The sequence below is a fragment of the Bombus huntii genome, chromosome 4 (genome assembly GCF_024542735.1).
Source record: "Bombus huntii isolate Logan2020A chromosome 4, iyBomHunt1.1, whole genome shotgun sequence".
Classification (NCBI taxonomy): Eukaryota; Metazoa; Arthropoda; class Insecta; order Hymenoptera; family Apidae; genus Bombus; species Bombus huntii.
In genome coordinates this window covers 10,713,347-10,739,361 of record NC_066241.1, presented here as the reverse complement: position 1 = coordinate 10,739,361, position 26,015 = coordinate 10,713,347, and the positions used below count along the sequence as shown (strand labels likewise).

The 26,015-nt window shown below is 30.3% G+C and overlaps 3 protein-coding genes across 5 annotated transcripts; 1 reads left to right on the top strand and 2 right to left on the bottom strand.

Moving 5' to 3' along the window:
* Positions 1 to 5: 5 nt before the first annotated feature.
* On the bottom strand, positions 6 to 6,775 carry LOC126864889 (DNA-directed RNA polymerase III subunit RPC1). Its single transcript, XM_050616744.1, has 20 exons — positions 6,429 to 6,775; positions 6,023 to 6,158; positions 5,815 to 5,964; positions 5,403 to 5,738; positions 4,982 to 5,314; positions 4,772 to 4,909; positions 4,474 to 4,671; positions 3,785 to 4,021; positions 3,271 to 3,604; positions 2,946 to 3,195; positions 2,626 to 2,855; positions 2,200 to 2,550; positions 1,976 to 2,144; positions 1,579 to 1,918; positions 1,295 to 1,482; positions 1,026 to 1,173; positions 774 to 926; positions 517 to 717; positions 289 to 422; positions 6 to 182 (listed from the first exon to the last, which is right to left on the bottom strand). Exons 1-20 carry the CDS (start codon positions 6,470 to 6,472, stop codon positions 95 to 97), a joined length of 4,158 nt encoding a protein of 1,385 aa, XP_050472701.1. The 5' UTR covers positions 6,473 to 6,775; the 3' UTR covers positions 6 to 94.
* Positions 6,776 to 6,933: 158 nt separating this feature from the next.
* Positions 6,934 to 13,029, top strand: LOC126864890 (replication factor C subunit 1). Of its 3 annotated transcripts, XM_050616745.1 has the most exons (18): positions 6,934 to 7,096; positions 7,241 to 7,372; positions 7,500 to 7,640; positions 8,223 to 8,267; positions 8,334 to 8,439; positions 8,526 to 8,941; positions 9,015 to 9,194; positions 9,266 to 9,670; positions 9,751 to 9,916; positions 9,999 to 10,214; positions 10,722 to 10,948; positions 11,019 to 11,353; positions 11,625 to 11,843; positions 11,919 to 12,092; positions 12,174 to 12,249; positions 12,331 to 12,513; positions 12,591 to 12,762; positions 12,837 to 13,029. In XM_050616745.1, exons 1-17 carry the CDS (start codon positions 7,088 to 7,090, stop codon positions 12,717 to 12,719), a joined length of 3,159 nt encoding a protein of 1,052 aa, XP_050472702.1. In that variant the 5' UTR covers positions 6,934 to 7,087; the 3' UTR covers positions 12,720 to 12,762; positions 12,837 to 13,029. The 3 variants fall into 3 exon arrangements, with proteins under 3 accessions (XP_050472702.1, XP_050472704.1, XP_050472705.1); XM_050616748.1 differs by lacking the exon at positions 12,837 to 13,029 and having other exon boundaries at positions 6,952 to 7,074; XM_050616747.1 differs by lacking the exons at positions 8,223 to 8,267; positions 12,837 to 13,029.
* Positions 12,731 to 21,688, bottom strand: LOC126864896 (angiotensin-converting enzyme-like). Its single transcript, XM_050616757.1, has 9 exons — positions 21,521 to 21,688; positions 17,922 to 18,279; positions 17,108 to 17,426; positions 15,665 to 15,889; positions 14,353 to 14,716; positions 13,900 to 14,061; positions 13,402 to 13,656; positions 13,144 to 13,319; positions 12,731 to 12,997 (listed from the first exon to the last, which is right to left on the bottom strand). Exons 1-9 carry the CDS (start codon positions 21,529 to 21,531, stop codon positions 12,939 to 12,941), a joined length of 1,929 nt encoding a protein of 642 aa, XP_050472714.1. The 5' UTR covers positions 21,532 to 21,688; the 3' UTR covers positions 12,731 to 12,938.
* Between the last annotated feature and the right edge of the window lie 4,327 nt (positions 21,689 to 26,015).

The window sequence follows — 26,015 nt, the reverse complement described above, 5'->3', positions numbered from 1 at the left end:
ATTACTAAATATAAAAAATGTACGAGTTCTATTAATATACATATTTTTATTTATGTACATTAAATATTTTGCTATAAAATATACAACAGTTACTTTACAATTTTTTTGTGGTTTTTGTAGTTTTGTTGAATTGTGGATCGTCAAATATCAACTCCTTTATTCTTGGCTCATCTTTGTCAGCTGTATTTTATTATTAAGAAAAATAATATATTAAAAATATAACAAATAATTAAAATAGTAAATTGACTAGTCTCTTTAAATTTGAAGAAATGAATTTGAAAAGGATATTTGTGAAGTAATTTGAAAATTCCTGTTCCTACAGGAACTGGAATACCCATTATGATTGATTCAGACACTCCACAAATAACATCCTTTTGACCATAATAAGCTGCATCAAATAGATGATCAGATGTTTTTTCAAACTGTTAAACAATCATCTATTAGTATTTTTGTATACGTACATAATATATATTTAAATGTAATATTAAAAAAGTATAAATATATATAACATTTTACCGAAGCTAAATTTAAGACAGATTCTTTCATTTTAGCTAAGCCTTGTCTTGTAATACCCAGTACTTCACCTCTACTAGTCATTAAATCTGCTACAAGCATTGGATGTCTTCGATCAATACTCATTCCATGATTTTCCATCACCAATTTGATTTCTGTCATTATAGTTGCTCTTGCAGCCTCAATTCCTAAAGTTTTGAAAACCTAAAACATCATATTTATATAATGGATAAGTAAATAAAAGTGAATTTTATACTTACCTCAATAGTATTGTTTGAAGTTGTTTTTCTGCCCAGAACGCCAAGAGTTGCCATTACTTCTCGCATATTGTTTCCTTCTACAAACAATTTATACCTTGTTTTACCACTTGAATCATCGTTATGAATTACAGCTCTAGAAACTGATGGTAAACCCTATAAATTATATAATCATAAAGACATATACAGTTTAAAAATTATGGAAGTATATTTATTCATAATGAGTATATTAATATGTATATTTTCTCATTTTACCTTTATAACAATATTTGGAATTGTCTCTTTAAGCTGTGTGAGGGCATAATTTATGCTGTATTTACTTTTGCTTGGATTTACAGTGATAATAGAATCTCCTCTAACATTTACTAATTTTGGATTCAATCTTAATTTTGATGTACAGATCCTACATGAATTATCATTTATTAATTTAATTATTTAGTTGTCAATTAATTAAATGTATACTTATGTAAATTTTTATTACCAAAAAATATATTTTATTTTATGTTGTAAATTTGTACACTTACGAATAACGTATGGAGTTAACATCTACTTCTAACTTCAATAATTTTATTCTATCAATATCTAACTTGACCAATAAGAAACAATCATCGGGCAAATAAACTTCTTCAATATATTCTGTCACTTCTCCTAAAATAGTTTTTTCAATCCTGCCTTTTACTCTTCTAGCATATTCCGGATCTACGTCATTTTCCTAGTAAATGAATCAATAAATAAAACATAACATGTTTATTTTTTCACACACATAGCTATTGAGATGCATTATAATGCATTTAAATGTAGAACTTACTAAAGCTGCTGAGATGATTGGAGTACTAATCTTAGGATTTGCATTAATGATTTCTTTAATACGCGGTACACCCTGAGTAATATTCATAGATGCTACACCGGCGAAGTGAAATGTTTTTAATGTCATTTGTGTACCCGGTTCTCCAATACTTTGTGCGGCAAGTGCACCTACAGCGGTACCTGGTTCTATTTTTGCTTTCATATATTTTTCTTTACAGGTATGAATAAATTCAACTAATTGAGAAACTGTGATTCGTTCGAGTTGGAAAATTACAGGTATATTCGATGGAGCATTATATCGTAGGTGTATTATTTTGCGTGCTACACCTTTAAGGAATGTGCTGCAAAAATAAATAATATTTAATATCTTATTTTCAGTAGTTATGCTTAACACTTACGATAATTCTTGTTTAAATTCTTCACTGAGACATTCACAATCTTTGGAACCTAGTAATTCATTTGTAGCTTTAATAAGATCAGGACCGTCTAGTGGTTCTTCATTTTTGCATGGCGACTTAGCTGTTACGTGATCCAATACTCTCTTATAATCTACTGGACAATCTTTTCCTATTAAAATAATTGTTTGATTATTTTGTGATCGATATTATAAATAATATCTTACCTTCCATGTATGTAGGATCTAGACCATCGCCACCATACAATATTTGTACAATATCCCCCACTGAATTACGAACTGTCATATCATAATGAAGGCACAGATCTTCTAAACTCTTAACTAGTCGTCGTTGCATGTAACCAGTCTCTGCAGTTTTAACTGCTGTATCAACAAGACCTTCTCTTCCACCCATAGTGTGGAAGAAAAATTCCGTTGGCGTTAAACCAGAATAGAATGAATTTTCTACGAAACCTTTAGCTGCAGGGATTTTTGAATGTCTTTCAAAGTGTGGTAGAGCTCTGTCTTCAAATCCATTTGGAACTCTATGACCGCTAATAGCTTGTTGTCCCACACACGCTAATTAGAATGAAAATATTACATAACAAAATATTCTTTGTATATATATACACATATGTATATAGACAAGCATACCAATCATTTGAGAAATATTGATAAAGCTTCCTTTACTGCCAGACAATGCCATAATTAATGGACTGTTACTTGGATGGAGTTCTTTTAAACATGCTTTACCAGCATGATCACGAATTACTGAAAGTTCTTTCAATATCATTGCTTCTAATGTTTCTTCCTCTGAACAGCCAGGTTGACATACAAGACGTCCTTCTTCCATTTGACGAATGTATTCTGTACATTTAGAATACCTAAATCATAGTTAAAAAACAAATCTACCTTATTCGTAGATACTTTTATTCATGATATTTAATAATTTACAAAAAAAAATGCACATTTACCCGGCATTTAAAAGCTTTTCTTTGGCTTTAAGAAGTCCTTGTCCTGGTGTAACATCTCCAATACCAATAGAAAAACCTCTATTCATAAGAAAGAAACTTGCCATTCTTGCTAGTCGCCACATAGCTATTGTTGCAATATCTTCGCCCCAGTCGCGTAATAGAATATAAAATATATTCTGCTTTGATCCTGAACCTAAAGTCGATTTATCCATGGTTCCTGCTAATAATTCTGAATTCCGGATAATAACATCTGCAATTCATCACTTTCATTATTTTCCTGCAGTTTTAAGGAGAGCAACAAATTATACTACAAAATTATACGTACAAGAATCATTAATACATAATTCCTGATTGCTAGTATAAGCTCTTCCTTTTGTTTTTAAATTAGCTTTAATATTACAAGTACTATTAGGTTTTAAAATTAAACTAAAGATTTGTTTCCCTGTCCATAACATGCTTGGCTTTAAAATAGCTGGTTCAGGAAGAGTTATAGACATGGCAATATCAGGTCCTGCTAGAAGACAACCAGCTAGTTGACTTGCTTGAGCTTTATTTAAAAACATGTCCTTTTGTGTCAGCAGATATCCACCAGTAATGAAATCTTGTGTCGCAGCTATTAAAAGTTCTCCATTGCGAGGTGTAACTAAATTTGATTTATTCTATAAGCAAGTAAATGATAATATCATTATTATAATACTATTATATACACACACACACACACACACACACACACACACACACACACACACGCGCGCGCGCGCGCGCGCGCGCGCGCGTTAATATGGAACATAATATAATTCACCCCTTAAGCAGGAAATAATATAACATTTGCATATTACCCCCATTAAAATTAAAGCCTCTGCTCTTGCTTCTTCAGTTTGGGGAAGGTGTAAATTCATTTCGTCCCCGTCAAAATCGGCATTATATGGTGTACAAACACACTCATTAAATCTAAATGTTCTGTGATCTAATACTTTTGCTTTATGTGCCATGATGCTTAATTTATGCAACGACGGCTGCCTATTGAATAATACTACATCATCGTCTCTCAGATGCCTTTCGACGATATCACCGTACTATTGAACAAAATGTATATAATTATTTTGCTGCAGTATAATATGTCGGCCAACATCCACTGCAAATATCCCATTTAGAAAATATAGTCTAAAATGTTTTAACTTGGCACTAACACAAGCAACAGTCTAATAGCGGCCCCATCCTTATCTAATCCAAGCCAATATCGACTCATTCTAGTAACTGACATACTGATGATACACATATGCCAATTTCACTGGCAAAAAGACATTCACGAGAAGGAACAATATTACCAGCGTCGGGTTTATACATCTTAGCCTGTATTTTCTAAATAGGTTTGCAATAGTTGAGACCCTCTTAGTTGAAGTCCTCTACTTCTAAGCTTTTCATTAATATACCATATTCCACTATGCACTATATAATTTAGGCTAATTATGACTAATTATTTTGTACATATAAAGTACATAACAACATTTTATACACGTGAAATTACCTGTAAATCTTGAGCAATTTTTTGTCGGTTACCATATTTTAAAAATTTTTTAAATTGTGTTTTCCCTTGTTGTATGAAATTTGCACCTGGATGTATATCTGGACCATTCCTTACAAGTTTTCGCATTAGTTCTATATTTGATGGATTTACTCTTTCAGGATATGTTAAAATTTTGGCAACATGAATAGGTACACCAACCTAATAAAAAATGTAAAATATATATATATATATTCAATTTTATTATTAAATATATATATTATTTAAATGTTTGAAACAATTTATTTAAATGAAATCTTACTTGCTCAATCCTCAGATTAGGATCTGGTGAAATAACAGTACGACTAGAAAAATCTACACGTTTACCAGATAAATTTCCTCGAAAACGACCCTGTTTTCCTTTTAATCTTTGAACCAATCCTCTACCAGATTTTTTTGGCTAAAATAGTTCAATAATTTATCGTTAAAATATTAAAGTAAGCAAAAGATTCAATAATTCTTTATAACATACTTGCATATTAAGGGGTATACCAGACATTTCACTATTTATATAAAGGGCACAATGCAATTGTAGAAATTCCCAATCTTCATTGTACATTTGTACTTTAGCTCCACTTTGTCTATGTTTCTGAATAACATCATTGATAAAAACTATTTCTGATAATTTCATTGTTAAATGATCTTCTGTTGTACCAGCTTTTAGATCAGACACAACACTAGGTCTAATACAAATTGGTGGCACAGGAATTCTTGTCAATATTAAGTCTTTTGGTAATGCATACTCCGAATTCATCAATAACAAAGGAATGTCACTTTCTGGTATTTTTTCCAAAATGCTTTGTACCTTAAAATATGACATAGTTTCTGTAATACAGAATTTTACAAAAAGGGGTAAATAGAAAAAAATATTATAAATGAATTTTATTTTTTACCTCCAAAGGATTTAATACACTAATCAAACCAGTTTGAAGTACTCCTTCTAATGCTTTATTATCCTCAAGCACATTGTTATATTCTGCTAATTTTTGTTGAACAATAGCATCTATTTTCTTTTTACCTTTATACTTTTCATGCACTATTTTAAGTAAACCGGCTTTTTTAACAGTTCCATTAAGATCCCGACAATGTTGACAAACTGTAGTTTTCTTAGCTTTATCTAGAATCTGTTTACGTAATGCTTTACGTGTTAAATATCCCAAATTAGGATTTAATACTCTGGCTAAATAATGCTTTTTGTCTGCTTCAGATAGCATAACATGAGAACAATTCTATGAAGTAAAATATTACAATTATTATCACTGTTATTAACTAATTTGAAATTAAATGAAATAAATGATGAATTACTTTACAAATAGTTTGAAGAATACCAATAATAGACCTAAAATAACCAACATGAAAAACAGGCAGTTCTAAATCAATGTAGCCAAAGTGTCCAATACATTCGTTTAAAGATTTACCACATGATATACAATTGGTAGTATTATTACAAGTACCCTATAAATTAACATTAACAATTATTTATAAAGAAAGCATTAACATATGAAAAAATTACCATTTTCCTATCAAGAACTCCATATGGAACTGGAGTATGTTCAACATCCTGATTATATAAATTTTTAGCCACAATATGTATATGGGCTTGCCTTTCCATGTTATGGCGGCTATCCACTCCGAATGATACATGAGAGCTAATTAATTATAAAAAGTGAATGAATAAAGTAGATAAAGAGTAATAGATATCAGTTACATATGATAAGCATTACAGTTTTATTATTAACTTTTTCCATTAACCAAAAGATCTAATCAATTAGATAAATACAAAGATAAATAATTTAACAAGAAATTCAGTTATTCATATTATCAAATCTATATATTTTTCTAAAAGCACTTAATATTAAAAATAATGGAAATAATAATAAAAAGTCTATTAGAAAAACAAATTAAAGTAATTTACATACATTTTGCGAGCTACGTCTGTTTCTCTGAATTGTTCTTTTACCATTGTGAAGGTTATATTTTATTTCCTTTCGTTCAATATATGCTATCTATAGTATAAGCTTATTTATAAATATTGTACGATATCAAATAAATAAATTTCAAACTATTGTAAAACATGCACTACTCTTTTACGTAGATCATGTATTAAACATCCGAAAGAATTCAGAGAATTCTTTAAACACGTGTTGTTCTCTACTCGTGGTGCCATCTTGAATTTGACAGTTTTGTACAAGCTGTCTCACGTCGCATTACGGCACTACCCACAATCTTATGTCAATTAAACAACCGCCTTGCAATGTTATAATATATGAATGAAACTTCTTTATGGCAATATTAACATTAATTGATTCATATTTTTCTCACTAGGTCAGATTTTATGTATCTTTTTATGTTTTATATAATAGAGATTATAAGTAGACTTAGATTCGTTACTGAAGTTCAAAATTGTGATGCCAACATACCAATACTATAACAGCATGTATCGTAAAAGCATGCGTTGATGCGTCATTCATTAAACCAGTGTGCTTTTAATTATATTATCTGTTTATTTTTCTCGTATAAAATATCATTCGGTTGATCTAAATATTGCGTCTCTATCAAATTAAAGTACGTTTGAAACATGCCAAGGGTAAGTTTTGAAATTTTCTATTAAAAACTAATAATCGAGGTTAACTACATTTGTTTTCATCAGTATATCTACATTTTAGGATTACATACTTATTGAAATTAGAATTCAGATTTTATAACTCAATATTTTGTTATTTCATTTTAGGATATACGATCCTATTTTCAAACTATTAAAACAAATTCCAATGTTGCTCCAGCGAAAGCTACCAAAAAACGAATTATTATTTCGTCTGACGAAGATGAGGACAAATCTCAATCGCCACGTAAACGGCCCAAGGTTTTAATATAATTATTTATCGTAGTTTAAGTTATTAAAGTTTCAAATCTTGGTCATTACTTTTAAAATGGGGATATTGTGGTATTTGTGTCGATAAATATAATATAATATATTCTGGTTGTCATAGAAGACAAAGTTATTGGAGAAGAAAGCTATTAAATCTGATTCCAATGAAGATATTAAAATCATTTCTCCTGCTGATATGTTTGGTAAAAATCCAGTAAACAGACAAGAAGCAACTAAGATATCTAGACAGTCATTAAAGCAGGTAATACATATGGAAGACAATAAGAAAAGGATTCAAAATTTTTAGAACAAATAATACCTGTCAAATAAAGGAAAAGAGTTATAATAAATATAGGTCAAAAAATTATTTTCAATGTTACAATATAATTCTTTGTCTTGGTTAAAACAAGTAACTTACTAACATACTACATGAAAACAATAAATTATCTGTTCTGTCAGAAAGTAAAATATTTTACCAATGAAATAGTTAAAGTATGTCTAGAAATCTCTGAAAGAATACATAATTTCTAGTATAAAGTTGTCAAACATATATATGGAAGGAACAGGGTGTAGAAATCTTCTGTAATCAAACACTTATTTTATCATAATAAAATAATTCATTATTTTCATCTAGCATAATAGTTCTCAAAGCAAGCAGGTCATTTGTTTTAATTGAAATGAAAAGTTTTTATAACTGAAAATATTAATTTTTCCATTTACATTTATTAGGGCTTTTTTCTTCATTTTCCTAAAACTTCTGAATCCTTCTTCTTATCATCCTTTATAATATTTGAATGATAATATAAAGTAATTATATACATATTAATTTTATTAAATATTATAGAAAGCTGAAGAAGTACCTAAGATATCTAAAAAGTTACAAAAGAAGGTAATTTACAATATTTGAATAATGTTGCAAAGTGATTATATATACATATTTTATTAAATATTACAGGAGGCTGAAGGTCATAATGATGATGATTTTGAAGCTACCTTACGTCAGTTAGATACATCTGATATTGAGCAGAGATATTTAACAGAGAGAGAGAAAGTTAATGAAGGTATCAATTAATCAACAAGTTGTAATAAACAATATGCCAAACTTATTAACATATTGTGTTAATATACTAATTGTTTGTATTTATAGATACAAGTTTACATGAAAGCAGTATTGAAAATAAAGAAAAGACACCCATTAAAAATAAAGAGGATGTTAAAAAGAAAACAAGACCTGATAAAACAAATCAAGAAAAGAATAATAAAGAACACGAACCAAAGAATAAAAAACATTCTAATAATATTTTAGACGAGGACATTAAGCATAAGGGGTCTGAAAATAGTAGCAAATTTAAACATACAAAGAAATCTTCTAAAACTTCATCTGCTATTTCTAAGATGGAAGTAGAATATCTGAAAGAAAAAAACGAAACTTCTCCCAAAAAGATAGACACTTCTGATGTATATGAGGAAAAGATTGAAAAGAAAAAACAAAATGCTGCAATGTATCAGCAATATCTTCAAAGAGGAGGAGCCAGAAATCCAGGCTCAAAAGAAATCCCTGTTGTATGTAATAAGTGAGCATTATCGCTTGTAGAAAAATTTAAAATATGTCTAAAAAAAAATGTCTAAATTTCAGGGTGCTGAACAGTGTCTAACAGGATTAAGTTTTGTAATAACTGGCGTTTTGGATTCTTTAGAAAGAGAAGAAGCTGAAGAACTTATTAAACAATATGGTGGACGAATTTTACACCAAATTTCAAAGAAGACTGACTATGTTATAGTAGGTGACCAAGCTGGTCCTGCAAAACTGTCAAAGGTAATATTGATTAACAATATATATTTAAATCTTATTTAGACTTATTATATTGTATATTATAAATTCTTTAGGCTACCAACTTAAACATAAAAAAAATATCAGAAGATGATTTGCTTGAGCTGATACGTACAAGGCCTGCAGGTCAAAGTGATAATGTAACACAACCTCGTACAAAATCAAAAGAAAGGTCAAAGAGAAAATTTGCAGAATCTAGTGAAGAGTCAACACCAAAGAAGAAAAAAATTACTGTAAACGAGGAAACGAAAAAAGCAGCAAAAGTACATTCACCACATAAAACCGAAAATAGTAAAAGAGAAATTGAGGACTCATTAAAACAAGAACTTTATAATAAGGATGAAAAAATAAAATCTTCAATTGAAAAGAAACAGAATGAATATAAAGAATCGCTTGTACAGGATAAAAAAGAAATAATTGATGTGAAAGATATAAAAATACAAATGAATACTTTGCAAGATGTAAGAAATAATAAATAAGTACAATAGTAATAATATTAGTCCTTTTTATCAGTTTTATATTGTCTAGATTTTTCTTTTAGATAAGTGGGAACATACCAGTGCAGGCATTGGTTGAAAAATATAGGCCAAAAACTATGAAACAAATTTTGGGGCAACAAGGGGACAAAAGTAATTTTAAGAAAATACACACTTGGTTAATGAATTGGCATAAAAATCAAAGTGGTCAAGTGAAACATACAAGACCTAGTAACTATTTTATTCTTCATGTGTAAAATATTTTTGGTATATGCTTAATACAATTTAAACCTTTATTAATTTTGTTTGTTAGGTCCTTGGGCAAAAGATGATAATGGAGCTTTTTTCAAAGCTGCTTTGTTATCTGGTCCTCCTGGAATTGGGAAAACCACAACTGTCCAAGTTGTCTGTAATGAATTAGGTTTTGATCTTATAGAATTTAATGCATCAGATACCAGAAGCAAAAAACTTCTGCAAGAAGAAGTATCAGAACTTTTATCTAATACCACAATAAAAAATTATTTTAAAGGTATATCTATTTATTAACATATTTTCTAAGTTAATTTGAAATAACTAATTAATTCTTATTAATCCGTATTTTACTAATTATACTAGTGAAAAAATGTAAATCTATAAATATTTTATTTCAACAAATAATTTAAAGCTTTAGACTACAAAATAGATGTTGACTGTTTAATTAAAAAAGTGATCTTTATTATATGGAATATAGAAATATCCTTATATATTTTAAATTACATGATGGTGTTCACAAAAATCTAATAAACAAATAATTGGTCTTCAGTGAATAATTATTTGAGATGTTTTTTTAGTGGAGAAAAGGATTATGGATTAGTTAATTTTAGTTATTATTGTATATATATTATTAGTATTTATTTCTTTCAATTCTTATAGAACGCATTTTTGTAAGTATAATTAATAAAATACACTACTAAAGTATAATTAAATGCGCTAAAAATATCAAGTTTATAAATTTAAACAAAATTACATTGTTATTTTTAAATGCTCTATATTATAGATGTTAAAAGCAAACCATCATCGAAACACGTATTGTTAATGGATGAAGTAGATGGAATGGCTGGTAACGAGGATCGCGGTGGTCTACAGGAATTAATTACTTTGATCAAATCAACTGATATACCTATTGTTTGTATTTGCAATGATCGAAATAATCCTAAAATGAGAACACTTTCTAATTATACATTTGACCTTCGATTTTCAAAACCTAGATTGGAACAAATTAGGGTAAAACAATATTGAATTCAACTATGTTTAATGGTTATTCACATTATTTGACTTCTTTCTTTTCATGCAGGGTGCGATGAAATCTATGTGTTTTAAAGAAAATATTCAAATTTCGAATGAAGATCTCGATCGTTTAATTGAATCAACTAATCAGGATATTCGTCAAGTTATAAATCATTTGGCATTATTTGTTGGACAAACTGGTTCTCAGGAAAAAAATGAAAAGAAACATATAAATAAGGATTTGAGATTAGGTCCTTGGGATGTTGTAAAAAAAGTATTTTCCGTAGAAGAACATAAACATATGAGTATAAGTGACAAAAGTAACTTATTTTTCCATGATTACAATATAGCACCATTATTTGTACAAGAAAATTACTTGATGGTTATACCTCAAGTGCCAAAGTATGTATTTCAGTAAAATAATGTATTTATTCTTTTTTTCTTCTATATGTGCAAGGTGGATTACGTAATTTAGAGTCTGTTGTCTTACATACCAGAAATTATAAAAAGATACACAAGAAAATGAATTATATTATAAAAAGAATTAAATTCATTTAATAAGAAGTTGTTATCTATGGAATATTAAAAAAAATCAATATTAGTTAAATGCCTCATTCTTTATATTGATTTTAGCATTGTTTGTATTTAACGTTATTTTTATATTTTTATATAGAAATGAATTGTTAGGAAGGGTAGCAGAAAGTGCTGAAAGTATAGCATTAGGAGATGTAGTTGAAAAATCCATAAGAAGTAATAATGCTTGGTCTCTTTTACCAATACAAGCTTATTATTCTTCTGTAATACCTGGAACAGCAATGTCTGGTCACATTGGTGGTCAAATTAATTTTCCAGCTTGGCTTGGACGTAATTCAAAAACTGGTAAATTTAATCGGTAATGTCATAATTATTAGCTTTTTCATTTATTATTATATTTTGTATGTGAAGTTTTTAATGATATGATTTATAGCTTAATGCAGGAAATCACTTTACATGCACGTTTGGCTACGGGTGCAAGTAAGGAGGCTATAAACTTGGACTACATTAGACCTCTTAGAAATACTATTCTCAGACCTTTAGCAGTTGGAGGTATTGAAAATGTAGATACAGCAATTGATGTTATGAACCACTATCATTTACTCAGGTTAATATTTCATTAAGATCAGTTATATAAAAATTAGAGTTTTTTATAGTATTAAACTTTATTATTTTTTATTGTTAATAGAGAAGATCTAGATTCATTGGTAGAAATTTCTCTATGGCCTGGTGATCGTGATCCGTTTCAAATTATAGATAGTAAGGTATGTTATAAATTCCAGATAATTTTTAATCATTTTGACATAGTGATGTATAGAAAAGTATAATAAAAACTCATTTTATAGGTGAAAGCTGCTTTTACAAGAGCATATAATAAAAGTTCTGTGGCTCTACCTTATATAGTGAGTGGAACATCAAAGAAAAAAGTAACATCAAGTATACAAGAAGAAGGTTTCTTAGAAGAGGAGGAAGAAGAAATTGACTCTGATCAAAACGACGATAACCTTGATGCAGATAAGATGATTAAGGTTTATTGGAAAATAGTTTACATTATTGAAATTATATGTTTATTACGATATTATTTATTGATTAGAACGCATTTCAGGCAAAGAAAGCTGGTATAAACAAGAATACTGAATCAAAGGGTAAAAGTACTGATAAAACTGAGAAGAAAGGCAAAAATAGTAGTGATAAGTCTAATAAACGTGGAAGAGGACGGGGGAAAGCAAAATAACACAAACATCGTAAAATTGGAACGTGATTTTTATTTGGAAAAAGTAAGAATTTACGATTTCGTAATGTACTTATTTATCACTGGATACTTACATATTTTTGTCTTTTATTCTGCAAGAAATAATGCCATAAACTATTATTTGATGCGTCTTTTATGTCAAAACGGAGAAATAATTTTTTTGGAGTATTCAATGAGATACTATTCAGAAGAATGTATTTTTTACTCTAATGCTTCAGTTGTTTCAACAGCTGCAAGTTCTGATCTGGTTTGTACACATTCTGGAGCAAATAAATTTTGATAAATTACTACACATTTTTGTATTGCTCTATCTGTGTAGTCGTGTATTTTGTGTAGTGTAGTTGTATTTAAATTGAATTGTATTGTATTATATATATGAATCATATTTTATTGTAAGAATACATACGTCTTGCTCTAGGTTTCCATCCAATATATTCATTAGTTTTCTTGTTTTCTTCTGTGAGCCAATCTGTCAGTGGTTTGAAGTATTCCAAGAGTCCAGCAGAGTCCATGTTTTTCTGGCCTGTAATTTTTTCCATTGCATCTTGCCAAGGTTTCGAGGCTCCCAGTTCCAACATGGACCTATATTCCAATAATAAATTTCCATAAATTCTAAGTCATTTTATATCAAGTGAATTATAAAATTGGAAAAGTGGAAACTTACTTTAATAAGTTTCCTGCTGCTTTGTTATTATAAATATCACATTCATGTAGTAGTTTTGAATTTGGATTTTGTGGATCGTATTGTTTTGCTTCTGTACAAAGTGCTTTATGGAATTGGAATTGCACCACAAAGCTTACGAAATATCTCAAATACTCAACATCTGCTATTATATGATATTTCGCACCAGGGTCAAAATCATCTTCTGATCGATCCACTGGTGGTTCAATACCTTGAAATTCTTCAGCAAGATCCCACCTAATTATTAATAATTAAAAATTTATGAATTACAAGTTAAAAAGAATACATCAGCATTATAAAATCGTTGTATATCAAAGGAGATATATGATAAATTAAATTTAATAATTACATTAATCTATAATAATTAAATTATTTTAGTCAATAGAATTTGCAATTTTTCGTTTGTCTCTTTCTCTTTGTAATCTCTCCAAATTTTAATTATTGTAATTTATATATTAATAACTCAGAGACAGTACTAACCAGTTACAATTATAATTATCTGGTGTGACTCGTCCCTGGAATACATTCCAGCGCCATTTGTCCATCATATATGCAAATGGTAAGAAGACAATTTTTTCAAGGCCTTTCAGGAAAAGGTGATTGATATTGGTCTCCATGTCGGTTGAATCATCATCCAATAATCTAAGATATAATAAAATGTATTTCCATTATAAAATATTCAGTTTTTAATTATCAAATTTTTATATTTTCATACACTATGATACAAGGAATTAATTTATATAAAGATTACGTCCCTACTAAAAAAATTGCACATATATGTAGTTGTATTAATACCTTATTAAATTAAATGTATACAAATTATTTCAGTATTTGAATTCATTATATACACTTTATAGATGAACTAATCAAAGTTTGAAGTTCAAAATATATAAATTAATATTTTGTAAAGTATGTATAATTAATATCATTTACTTAATGGTTTTCAGGTGACTCGGTGTAGATGCGCTAAGCGATATAACGTCGCCGACAGCTTCATGGAATCCAGGATTCGCACCCTCCTTGAAAATGTTGGGTTGATTTTTGTATTGCAAAAAATATTCCACGTGACCCATCTCGTGATGCGCGGTCAACAGATCTTCCATGTTAACTCTGGTACACTGTTTAATTCTAAAGTCCTTGCCATCATAGAAGTCCCAAGCGCTCGCGTGACAGATCAGTTCGCGATCCTTTGGCTTTTCTAATATCGATCGTTCCCAGAACAGATCTGGCATTGCGGTGAGATTGATTGAGGTGAAGAAATCTTCAGCAACACGGAAAATAGTTGTTGCGTTGTATCCTGAGAACGATTATATAAAGAATACAGGAATCTATCTGTAAGTTTGACTTCTAACTTCTTAGCTTGATACATTGATCAACATAATGAAAAAAATCTCGTATTTGAAGAAAAATTGTATATCAAAAACTGAAAAGATACGTTAGATTTAATAACATTGAATTTATATGAAATGTTGATATAGTAGCTTTTACATACTAGAAGTAATTTCTAAATATTATTTTTTTTTAATTATCAAATGATCTCTAAATATTTTAAGGCATATGTTATTGATTGATATATCTATTAGTATTTCAGACGTATATTATACTTATAATTAAAAATATACTATACTATAGTTTCCTATTTTACAAATATTTTTTGTATATTACTATTTATGCATATTAGTATTTACCATTATTTTGATCATCATACGAGAAGTTCTTTTTTTAAACATATTGTCTATTAATCTTTTAAGGATTTTAATCCTCTATAATAATTAATATTATTGTATTCTTTATATCCTACATCGACATAATATTCCTCCTGTGTTGTTAATATTGGTGGATTTTCTCCACTTAATTTAATCTCTACATATTGACTACAAAATCGAAATATAAAAATAAATTAGCGACCTTTGAACAACTCGTCAGAATTATAAAGTAAACATTTCAAAATGTTTCAAATAATTTTGTACTATCAGGATCGGAGATTTTATATCTAAATGTAAAATTTACAGACATAATATAAACACCAGCATAATGTACGCCGGGCAACGAAACGAATTCATATAAATTAGAATATAGCACAATAAATTCGTTTATACATTCATAATTAATATGAAATTACAGATTCTAACGTTATAGAGAGTGAGTTATACAATTTCTGTTGCCAATTTTTTCTTTACGAAATAAATTCTACTATATGTATGTATATGTACGTTATTAATTGACGTCTAAATGCTAATCAAACCTTGTTTAATCATTGCATTGGTGACATCTGGCATTTGTTTTCCCGGATATGGAATAGCGAACTCTGCGACGTTCGCCCAAGTTTGCGCCCACATATTGCCCAATAAATGTGCTGGGATGGGGCCATCTTTCGAAACGATATCCTCACCGTATTTTTTCCGAAGTTCTCGGCGAACGTATGCGTGCAATTGCAAATAGAGAGGTTTCAGTTGTTGCCAGAGTGCCTCTGAAAATATTTTATTACAAATGAATGTAGCATTTCAGTAATATTTATTCGGACTTATGTTGAGAATTAGATGTTAAACAGTGTCACTGAAACATTTTTGAACTTCTATTTTCATAAGTATTATTGAAGTCAAAGAAAAAATATTTTCGTTTTGGAAGCAAGATGATTATTAAGCTAGTAAGCGTTTCAATAAAATAAAATGTTATATGTATTATGCATATTTACATAAATACATTTAGATAGTTTATCAGATACTTGGTAATAGAAATTTCACGTCTCATATGTCGATGTAAGGACCATTTATGACTTTACAGTTTCTTCAAATAGAATGGAAATAGTTGTTGGTTTCATCATTGGAAGTCTAATATTCAGTGACAATTAGAATTTATTTTCTTTTGTCTTCGATTTTTAAGTACACAATACTTTTCGTAGAGATATATTAATTTTACTTTTGATAATATTGTCTTTTAACGACAAGGATTGAATTTAACGAGAGAAGTATATTTCCTTGAAAAATATAATGTATTGTATTAAAATTAAAAAAGAAATATTAATTTTAACAATCACGTTATGTAACAAAAATATTAATTCATCACAGTTCATATATCGATGCATGAGACGCGATACGTATTTCGTTTCTGAATATTTTCTAACTCATTAAGTATTTATGTTAAGGACTAGATACTTTTTTTTCATCTTTTTCTGTTTGAACAATTTCGAAACGATTACTAAACATTCTCCTGTAAACTTTCTACGCTTCTTTACGAAATATTTGTATTTTCCCGCAATAAAGTGTTTATAGAATATTTATAAAACATCATTCCACGTTTCACTTGTTATCATCGACAGAAATATTTATATTTTAATTAAAACTTGCTAGAAATATTTCTTACAAAAGTCGCTACTTCTGTAAATGAATCTTTTATGAGATATTAATTATAGTAGAAATGTTTCTAACGATAAATTTATGAGAGAGTCGTTTAGAGCTGCATATTTCTCTTAATATTAAAAAGATATTAAATCTCCTTTAAATTTTTATCAAATTATAGTTTAAATTCTAATATTATAATATTCAAAACCAATCTGCTGTTATTTCCTATTTTTGTTCCAACTTTTTAATGAAATTGTAGATCTATGGCTTATGTGATATTTATTTCTTATTTTCTCTTGTAGAATACGCTGTATTATTGATATATCATCTCTCAATGTTTAACTTACCAATTTGCTCGGGGAAGTCATCAGCCTCGTAATCCTTCAGCCAGTAAGCCGCGTTGTCGGAATAATTGTTTAATGTAGCAGCCAAGTTACTCAGTTCAACGTATCTTTCATACAATGGTTTCATCTTTTCGCCAGTTGCTTTCCTCCATTCGACCCAAATGTACTTCAATTCCTCCGGATCGTGGCTCTTCATCAGAATCTCCGTGAGCTCCGGTTCCAAAGCGAGATCGCATTTACTTCGGTTCTTGTAATCGCAGATTTTCGCGGTGCTATAGATGTTCTCCATGTCACTTACAATTTTCTCGTATTCTTGGTAGCTCTGTAGCAAACGTTCGATCGATTATCATCCAGCACTTTTCATCTCCGGTTTCCTCGGCTGTACGTACAGCGGCTCTCGAATATATCCCAACGCTCACAGAAATTTCTTATACAAAACATTTTGAAATTTCGCTGATATTGCGATGAGAAGCGACTATCGTCTTTATATTGGTAGAATTTCGAACGAATCTTTGCAAATCTTCGCAACGATCACCAACAATAGTATTAATTTAAACAATTTAAATTTAATGAGATAATTTTTAGTACTAATTACATCTTCAAGACCATTATTCACGCGGTATACTAATTTTTGTATCAAATATATGTTCGCAATAAATGTCTTGTAACTTCTATACACATTTTCTGATCGATTTCAAATTTTACCAATGTGATCACGATAATCGTACAATTTTGTGTAGCGAGCGTTTAAATACTTTCGTGAGCCAGTGTACTTGAAAGTCAATATGCTGTAGCTTGATAATAATTGAATCGTTACATCTTCGGGAAGCGCTGAACGTCCTAAAACGCTGAACTTCTTGAATTGCCGTCTGACATTTGGGTCCTTAATGTCGCTCCAAGGATACTCGTTCACTTTCTTCCAGGCGGATTTGAAGTACTGTGCCGCTTCTGTGGACGTGTTCAGTTTGTTTGCTAAATTTTCTGAAGTCAAATTCGACGCGTAGTCCCAATCGGCCAGCGTATACTTGTTGCTCCATTGCGCGTGTTCGTTGTTGATCTTTTCGAGAAATTGTTTGGCCTTTAGCAGATCTGCTTCCGAATCTACTGCAACGTTGTCGACATCCTGGGACGTTGGTATGCCCAGTGCCAGCGTCACCAGGGCTGCCACTAATAGTCTGCGAATTTTTACATAAATTTCGTAACGTTCGATAGATATTTTAATGAACGTTTCAATAAATAATTTGTGAATGTCGAAAATCTAAAGATAGGATTTTTCTAAATCTAACAGCAGATCTTTTCTGAATCTAACAACAGAGTGGAACGTTATAAAATTATGAAATATTTGAGCCAAGTACTCGAAGGCTCGTCAGTCCTGGTGTAATTTTTATATTTTTATATTTCAATTTAGCCCTCGTTTTCGCAAATATAAAATTCTGATTTTTAATATTCTTGGGAAATCATTAACTTTATGCTAAAGTGAGAAATTATATAATAAATATAGCGATAGAAGTAGTTTCATATTTTGATCGAAACTTGTGGCAGGATTTACATAGAAAAATGAAATATTAAACTGTTTTAATTTCTCAAATCTCTCCGTACCTTTTGACTTGTCCTTGTATTTCCTCACAACGTAATTATGAAAATTTTACGCCTAAAACTAATAATATTATCTCTAATCCAAACATACGTCGACAGAAGAGAAGGAGACAGAAAAACACGTCTAAGACGTTTCACTATAAATTGATCATTTAGGAACGTTGTTATCTATTTTTCTCGTTTTATACTCGGCCATGTGCGACGTTAGATTCTCAAATAGCGACGAGGTCGAGGATAGTCGTTTGGTTCAACGATTTGAAAGTCTACATCGTCGAAGAACTCGTTAGAATATTTTTCATTTGGTTCGTCCGTATCCTTCTAACGAATTGCCACATTGTTGCATTCCTATCATGCATTGAAACGATCGAAAACGGATCATGGTCCAAAGAGTATGTAGAAATCGTCCTTCGAGATATCATTATAGTGAAATTTTATGACTAGTATCCGAAGGCCTTTAACGAGTTCGAAATACGTTTTACATTTACTGATATACAACAAATACTCTAACTCGTACAGTAGGATACATCGCCTGTGTTATATAAAACATTTTGAAATATCCTTAATAGATTCGTATTTAGCTTAGATCGATAGCTTTCGTATCTTTATGAATATAACTAATAAAAAAAAAAAAAAAAAAGAAAAAAAAGATCGAATCGAAATAGAAATTTGTTTCATTTACGAAATATTATAACAAATATTTTGCTTTGGATATTTCATACATATTTGCATATTATATGCGTTCTCTGCGCTTTTGCATCTTCGAACTTCTCATAAACGCATAAAAATCCGCAGTCTGATCGCTAGCATCGAGAATGAGACACGACTATTACGACTATTACGATTATGTAGCTGGCCCTAATAGTTTTAAAAGATATACATTCGAGTGTAATATGCAAAGTAAGGTAAAAGAATTGAATGAAATTGAATGGGAAACTTGGTAAAAAAGATATACTGTAGGATATTTATTTTACACACATATATAGGCGATAAGTAACGAGTTCTGATAGTATAGTACATTCATGAGAGTAAGCGCGTTAAATTATAATATCGCGTGGCCATAGTGCTTTAATCATCCGCGGTCTTTGTATTTTTCAATCGACTAAAATAAGATAACTGCTCCTAACAACCAACCGTGTAATGTTACAACGCGATAGGAATAAAGGAATAAATCTTCTAACAAATCTGTTCTTTATTTAAAAGTACGTAAGCAAACGAGTCTAACTAAATTTATCACTGTTACAGACAGATTCATGAGGATTCGTGAGAATTCTAATGTTTGGATTGACTAGTCACGTAAAGGAAAATGTTATAATCCAAGTTGGTCGTTGTACAATCGGATTAATATTATTAGCGAAACTCTACAAGTCACAAATTACAAGTTATTAGCGGTAACAAATACCTTTGCGTAACAGTAGGAAGTTTGGTAAAACGAAACAAATGAAACTTTGCTTTATTTTATCGTAAAGTTAATTTTATAAATTATAATAAGACACAAATCTACCTATTCGATGTAAAATTATGAAATGGTAAAAGAGAAGTCTGTGACCTGTAACTTGTAACTTTTTAATTTACTAATAGCTACTACGATCAAAGTTACTAATATCGATAATTGTATCAAAAGTTTCGTACTTTGTATTTATTGCGCGATAGTTTTCAAATTTATAGAAATACTATGCTTGATAGTTTAATTAGACAAGTGCAATAGTTTCGTTCATATCTGTGTCCGTTTAAACAAATTAACAGGATGTAATTATATTTCTATTTGATCGTGAAGCCAACGATAAAAGACAACACGCGTTGGAATCTATCGAAACTTGATCGTTCCTCTATAAATGCTTATCAGATTCTATCAATTTTGCTCAAAAATGTTTATAACATATCTCGAGCTTTGCTTCTATCCGTGAATATTAAAAAATTATATTTATCCATGTTCAATAATAATAAAGTACAATAATGTAAAGAGATATATGAAACGAATATAAAATCAAATTTGATATTTACACAGCTTAAATGTAACTGATAAAAATGTTTCCATAAAATACACGTATTTTTTGATGAATATTGTATACGTGAAATTTCCTAGTTGAAACATGAATTTCATTATACTATTACGAAACAAAATATCTACAAAAGTAAATAAACATTACATAATCCTATACAATAATCTATCTCACTCATTAATTTGTTATTAACTTAAAATTACTACAGGTATTAATTCTGAAGCAAATTCCACGATACTAAATATCATCTAATTTCATAGCAATCTAACATACGCATTACATGTGGTTTACTCTACTTTCTCGAGACTGAATTTCTTCAATTTTTTTGCTACATACATCAGATATTCGTATATCAAATTTTCCATACCACTTACAAATTTCGCTTTTCCTTAAATACGTACGTCTAAATTAATCTAACTCTTGCACGTTGCTCGAGTCGTTTTGCATTTCCATTTAATAGAAGAAAATATTGTTTCAAAATCAAATTACAATTGCTGCAGCGAGCAGGAAAAAGAAAGAGAAATAGCAGTGCGTTCTGATCGTACACCATATCATTTCGTATCACGTCGACAACTGCATAATCTGATAATTATGAAAAGTTCGATCACGATACGATTGGATTTTCGTTACGAAACGTAGATAGCGAGCAAACGTCTGTTATGTATTTACCAGTGTTGTAACGAACTACAGGAAAACAGCGAATACTTGTTGATGGCTGGTCGAAAATCCAATAACAGTTGCTAGAACCGTCCAAGTTGGAGTTTAAGCGATCGAACGATCATTTTGTCTTTGGTTTGTACGAAATATAGCAGATACTCACGGGCGCAGCATTTCCTTTCGTAGCTCGCGTTGAAGTTGGATGAATCAACGGAACAGTTGACCGACGATTATGTTCGATTAAGGAGCAACTTTCACGAGTCTAACAAAATCCCCGTTGCCTTGTGTAACACTCTCTGGCGAACACACATCGAATGATGTCGAACCACGAGATACGCCAACTTTTATGCACCGTCCCCACTCTCTGCCGGTGTAATGTTTTCCTCACTATGAACAAACGCGACATTATTCGCGGCGGACCTGTTCTGCTAATATTGACGGACCCATCGTCTTACATTGTAATGGGAATTTTACTCTCGATCCTTCTTTTCGGCTTTTATTATAGAGCAGTTACTTTCAATGTACTGTATGTCGATTCCGTGATCTGCTACACGTTGCAAGATTTGTTTATCTTCGTTAGATCGATTCTCTGTCCATGAGAGAGTAGAGTAGCCTGGCTGATGAAGGCTTTGAGCGATGTACTTTTTTGCTCGCGAATGGTCGTACTTAGAAACATAGGAAATTTACTTCGCGGATATTATAGTTTCTTGCGTTTTAATATTATCTCTATCCTCGATCTACATTGAAACATTTCGAATGCATAGCTAAAATAATAATAATGTATTTATTTGTATTTTAGACTCGTAGATTATAGTAAGGAGGTTGTTGGGTTCTTATTTCTAATTTCTCGCATCGTATTATATTCTTATATTTCTCTCTCAGTTACTACGTTATATTGTTAATATCATTGCCTAACTCTTTCTTATCGATTAGTATTTATCTATCTTAATGTAGTGTAGTCGTGTTATTAGTTTTTACATTTATATTTCTATATAAAGGTATATTCTTTTAAAAGTACAGTTTATTATTCGTCTAAGTATAGTGTTCTGGCCTTTATGGTTGATTGCACGTAATTCAAGATGTTTTTTTACAAACTCTCTGCTCTCAATGGTTAGTACCTGGCAGAAGTTTTCTCTTCTCTCTTCTTGCACCTCGTATTTCTGATATTGGCGACATATTGGTATAAAATATTTCAGGGTTTCTCTTCTCTATATATCACGTAGCTTGCACGTTTTCGCGTCATTTATTTTTATTCTTTCCCCTTTCCCTCCCTGGATATAACAAATCCATGCCTTCCGATCGGACGTGTTTCAACAATCATTCTACTTCATATGCACAGTTAGAATGCAAAGTTGAAATATTTTATTTATTATGCGACCGAAATAAAACCGTTTCATTTGTCGAACTTTCACTTACCACCTAAAATGTTATTTTCTCTGAACTATCCAAGAAAATTATCATTCAGTGTGTCAAATATTTTTCCTTTAAATTTCATCGAGTTCTGACTCCGACGAACAGTCGATTGGTTTATCGAGATATAAAACAAAATCAAAATTGTCTAGTTCGACGCTGGCAAAGTAATAATACATTCAGGAATGTGTTATCGTCATCGTAGTTGATCCTTCGGATGAACCCATAAACGCGAACAGTTGAAGGAACGGCCGCGACCGTAGCGTTTGGAAAACCTTGAAAGAACACGTTGCATCGTTGAGCGCACAGAACCGTAGCTCGACTTTCCGCAAGGTCTTGCGGATTCATTTTTATCGTTTATCCCTAGTCGAAACTAACGAGCCGGTTGCTTAATATTATCAACTGGCTGTTCAGACATCTCAAACGACCAGTTTAACATTCCTGATTCGTAGGGTCGAATGTCCTTGCCTGTTTACACTGTAATGTTCTCCGGTTTCTTTTTTAATGTTCGCTCGCGTACGCACGATCATCATTGTACTTCTCGATGATCATGCTCATTTCAAGGGCTCCTCTTACGGCAATTGAATGCAAAAAGTCTCATGCCGCTTGTACGACGATTGCATTTATGAGGATCGTTGTGAGATCAGTAGCAACCGCTGTAGTTCGAACTATAGTGGCGGACAAAAGGAAGCTTACGAAATAAGAGACACAAAAAGACACGACGACGATTTAATATTCAATAAGATCGATGAGTGAATGTAACGTACACCGTAGAATAGATGGCTACTGCCAATATGGTAAAACATTTTTCATGCAGAAGTTGCTAAAATTCATGGTATACCGATTTGAAAATTCATTTCAGCAGCTACTGTATTTTAGGAAATTGGTAAGAACGTGATTAATAGAGTATTTGGGAATGATTAAAAATTTGCAGGTTGACTTCCCTTTTGTGAAGGGAATTTGTAATATTTGTTTATTTATTTTATTTATTTGTAATATGACGGAAAATGTGACATGTTTTTGTTGATATTTTTATTTTGATGTCACTTTAAGACTAAAAAAGAAGATTTAGAAGATTTTATTTATTCGTAATATGACGGAAAATGTGATATGTTTTTGTTGATATTTTTATTTTGATGTCACTTTAAGACTAAGAAAGAAGATTTAGAAGAATAGGAGAAAGTGGACGAAATTAAAAAATTTAAACGTAAGTGGATGAATTTATTACTTGATCGTGAAATGCAGCGATTCTGTATAATAATTTTCCTAATTATAAATAATGACAGAATACAAAATAATTCTCTGTAGAAAACACTGTCAAAGTTTATCTAGAATTTACATGTATCCGAATTAAAAGAATTCAATTTTGCGGAGAAATAAATTCCCTAAATTGCTGAATGTTATTTTGAACATTATTATTGGCGGCTATAACAACAACAACCTCATAAACCAAAATGGAACCAGTCTCGAGTTTCATCGTCATCTAACTTGTATGCAACTGCAGTCCACGAAATAAGTTTTATCTCTCAGCATCAGCTGTTTTTCTGCTCGAAATGAAAAATAACTTTCTTGAAGAAGCTATCGTTCTTATTATTACAATAACAAAAAATGCTTGATTTATGCTACTTCATAGCCAGGACCGACCACTTATCATATCGTACAATTTACGAATTAAATATACCATGAAAAATTGAGACTTATGGGAGAAAGATTATGATTTTGTGAAATGGCTTTCAAGATTTCCTTTTCGTCGTATACTTTAATTTTTTTTCATATGAAATAATAATTTTATTCGTATGAAATATTACTGAAATATCTTGAACATGTTAAAAAATTGCAGACAGATATTTTATATCGCGAAGAAGGTCAGAATACGGTAACGATAGATTTTTTCTTGCAACTGTAGGCATAAGGAGGATTTCAAGGTCGACTTCATCTTTTTTACAGAATTTCTAGGCCTCCTTCGATTCTTTCTTTTTTTACAACGCGAAATTATACGATACCACGTAGTGGCCGGTAAATTGATATCAATATTCCAATATATTTCTCGAAAACATTCAACGTAATTTCGAAAAAATTGTTTGCCTCGCTATTATTATTACTTTGGAAAGCAACTATTAACATTTAGCAAGCAGACTCTCTCCTATCATCTGTGCACATATGATTATCAACGCATAACTTAAAATTGTTTGTTCTTGTGATCGATGATCCATATGCACGTGCACAGTTTCTAGTTGTCTGCTTAATGTATCAACAATATTTTTCCACAACTCACTATAGCAGATTAAAATGAATTTACAATGTATATTCGTAGTAACGGCACCCAATATTATTTAGAATATAAAAATGACCTGTATATATAATTATATCTGCTTATGTTCAATCAAAAATAGAAATAAGATATTTTATGGAAAAACGTTTATATAGAATTTCCTTATTAACGAACTTTATATTTTTATTTAAAAAATTGTACAATAAAACTTGTTACATATATCATTATAAATAACTTCAATAATTCCATCTTCTTTTATACGAATAATGTGTAAGATATCTGATCATGATGTCGTTGATTTTTATAATTAGATGTCGACAAGATATTCAATGAAATTGTTCCGATAAGGAATTTGTCGCTCGAGATTATATTCAACGAAGAACAGTAACAAATTATATAATTATGAAATTTTATTCTTAATATTTTCGCTATATTCTTGGTTTTGAGAAATAAATAAAGTACGAAAGAATCAAATTTTTGAACAAGAGAATACACGCGATAAAAATAGTAGTAGCTACTATCAAAACCAGTTAAGAGATTGGTTACTTAGATAAGAAAATACGCATGTCATCGGTAAAAATGTGTTAATGTATACGAATAGTTAAATTCCATTTTTAGTTCGATAAATTGATCTGGATGAAATAAATTAGAAGGGTGCTGTGCTGCAACTGTATTCGTCATATATCTACATACAAGATCTACATAAAGTTTAAAATAGCACCCTCGACATAGTAAAGGCATTATTCACGAAATTACTCACATGTTTGCGAATACAACTGGCTTTTAAAGGAAATATATTCACCTGTTTCAGATCGAAATTCCAGTCGAATTCACAATAATTAATATTAAATGCAACTTATGCACGGTTAACGGTAATTACGAAACCCATAAAGCTTTTTATTTGATTAAATTTTTTCAGCAATTTTTTCCGAGCATTGATATTTTTAGAAGTATACGATTTAATAATTCGAAACTT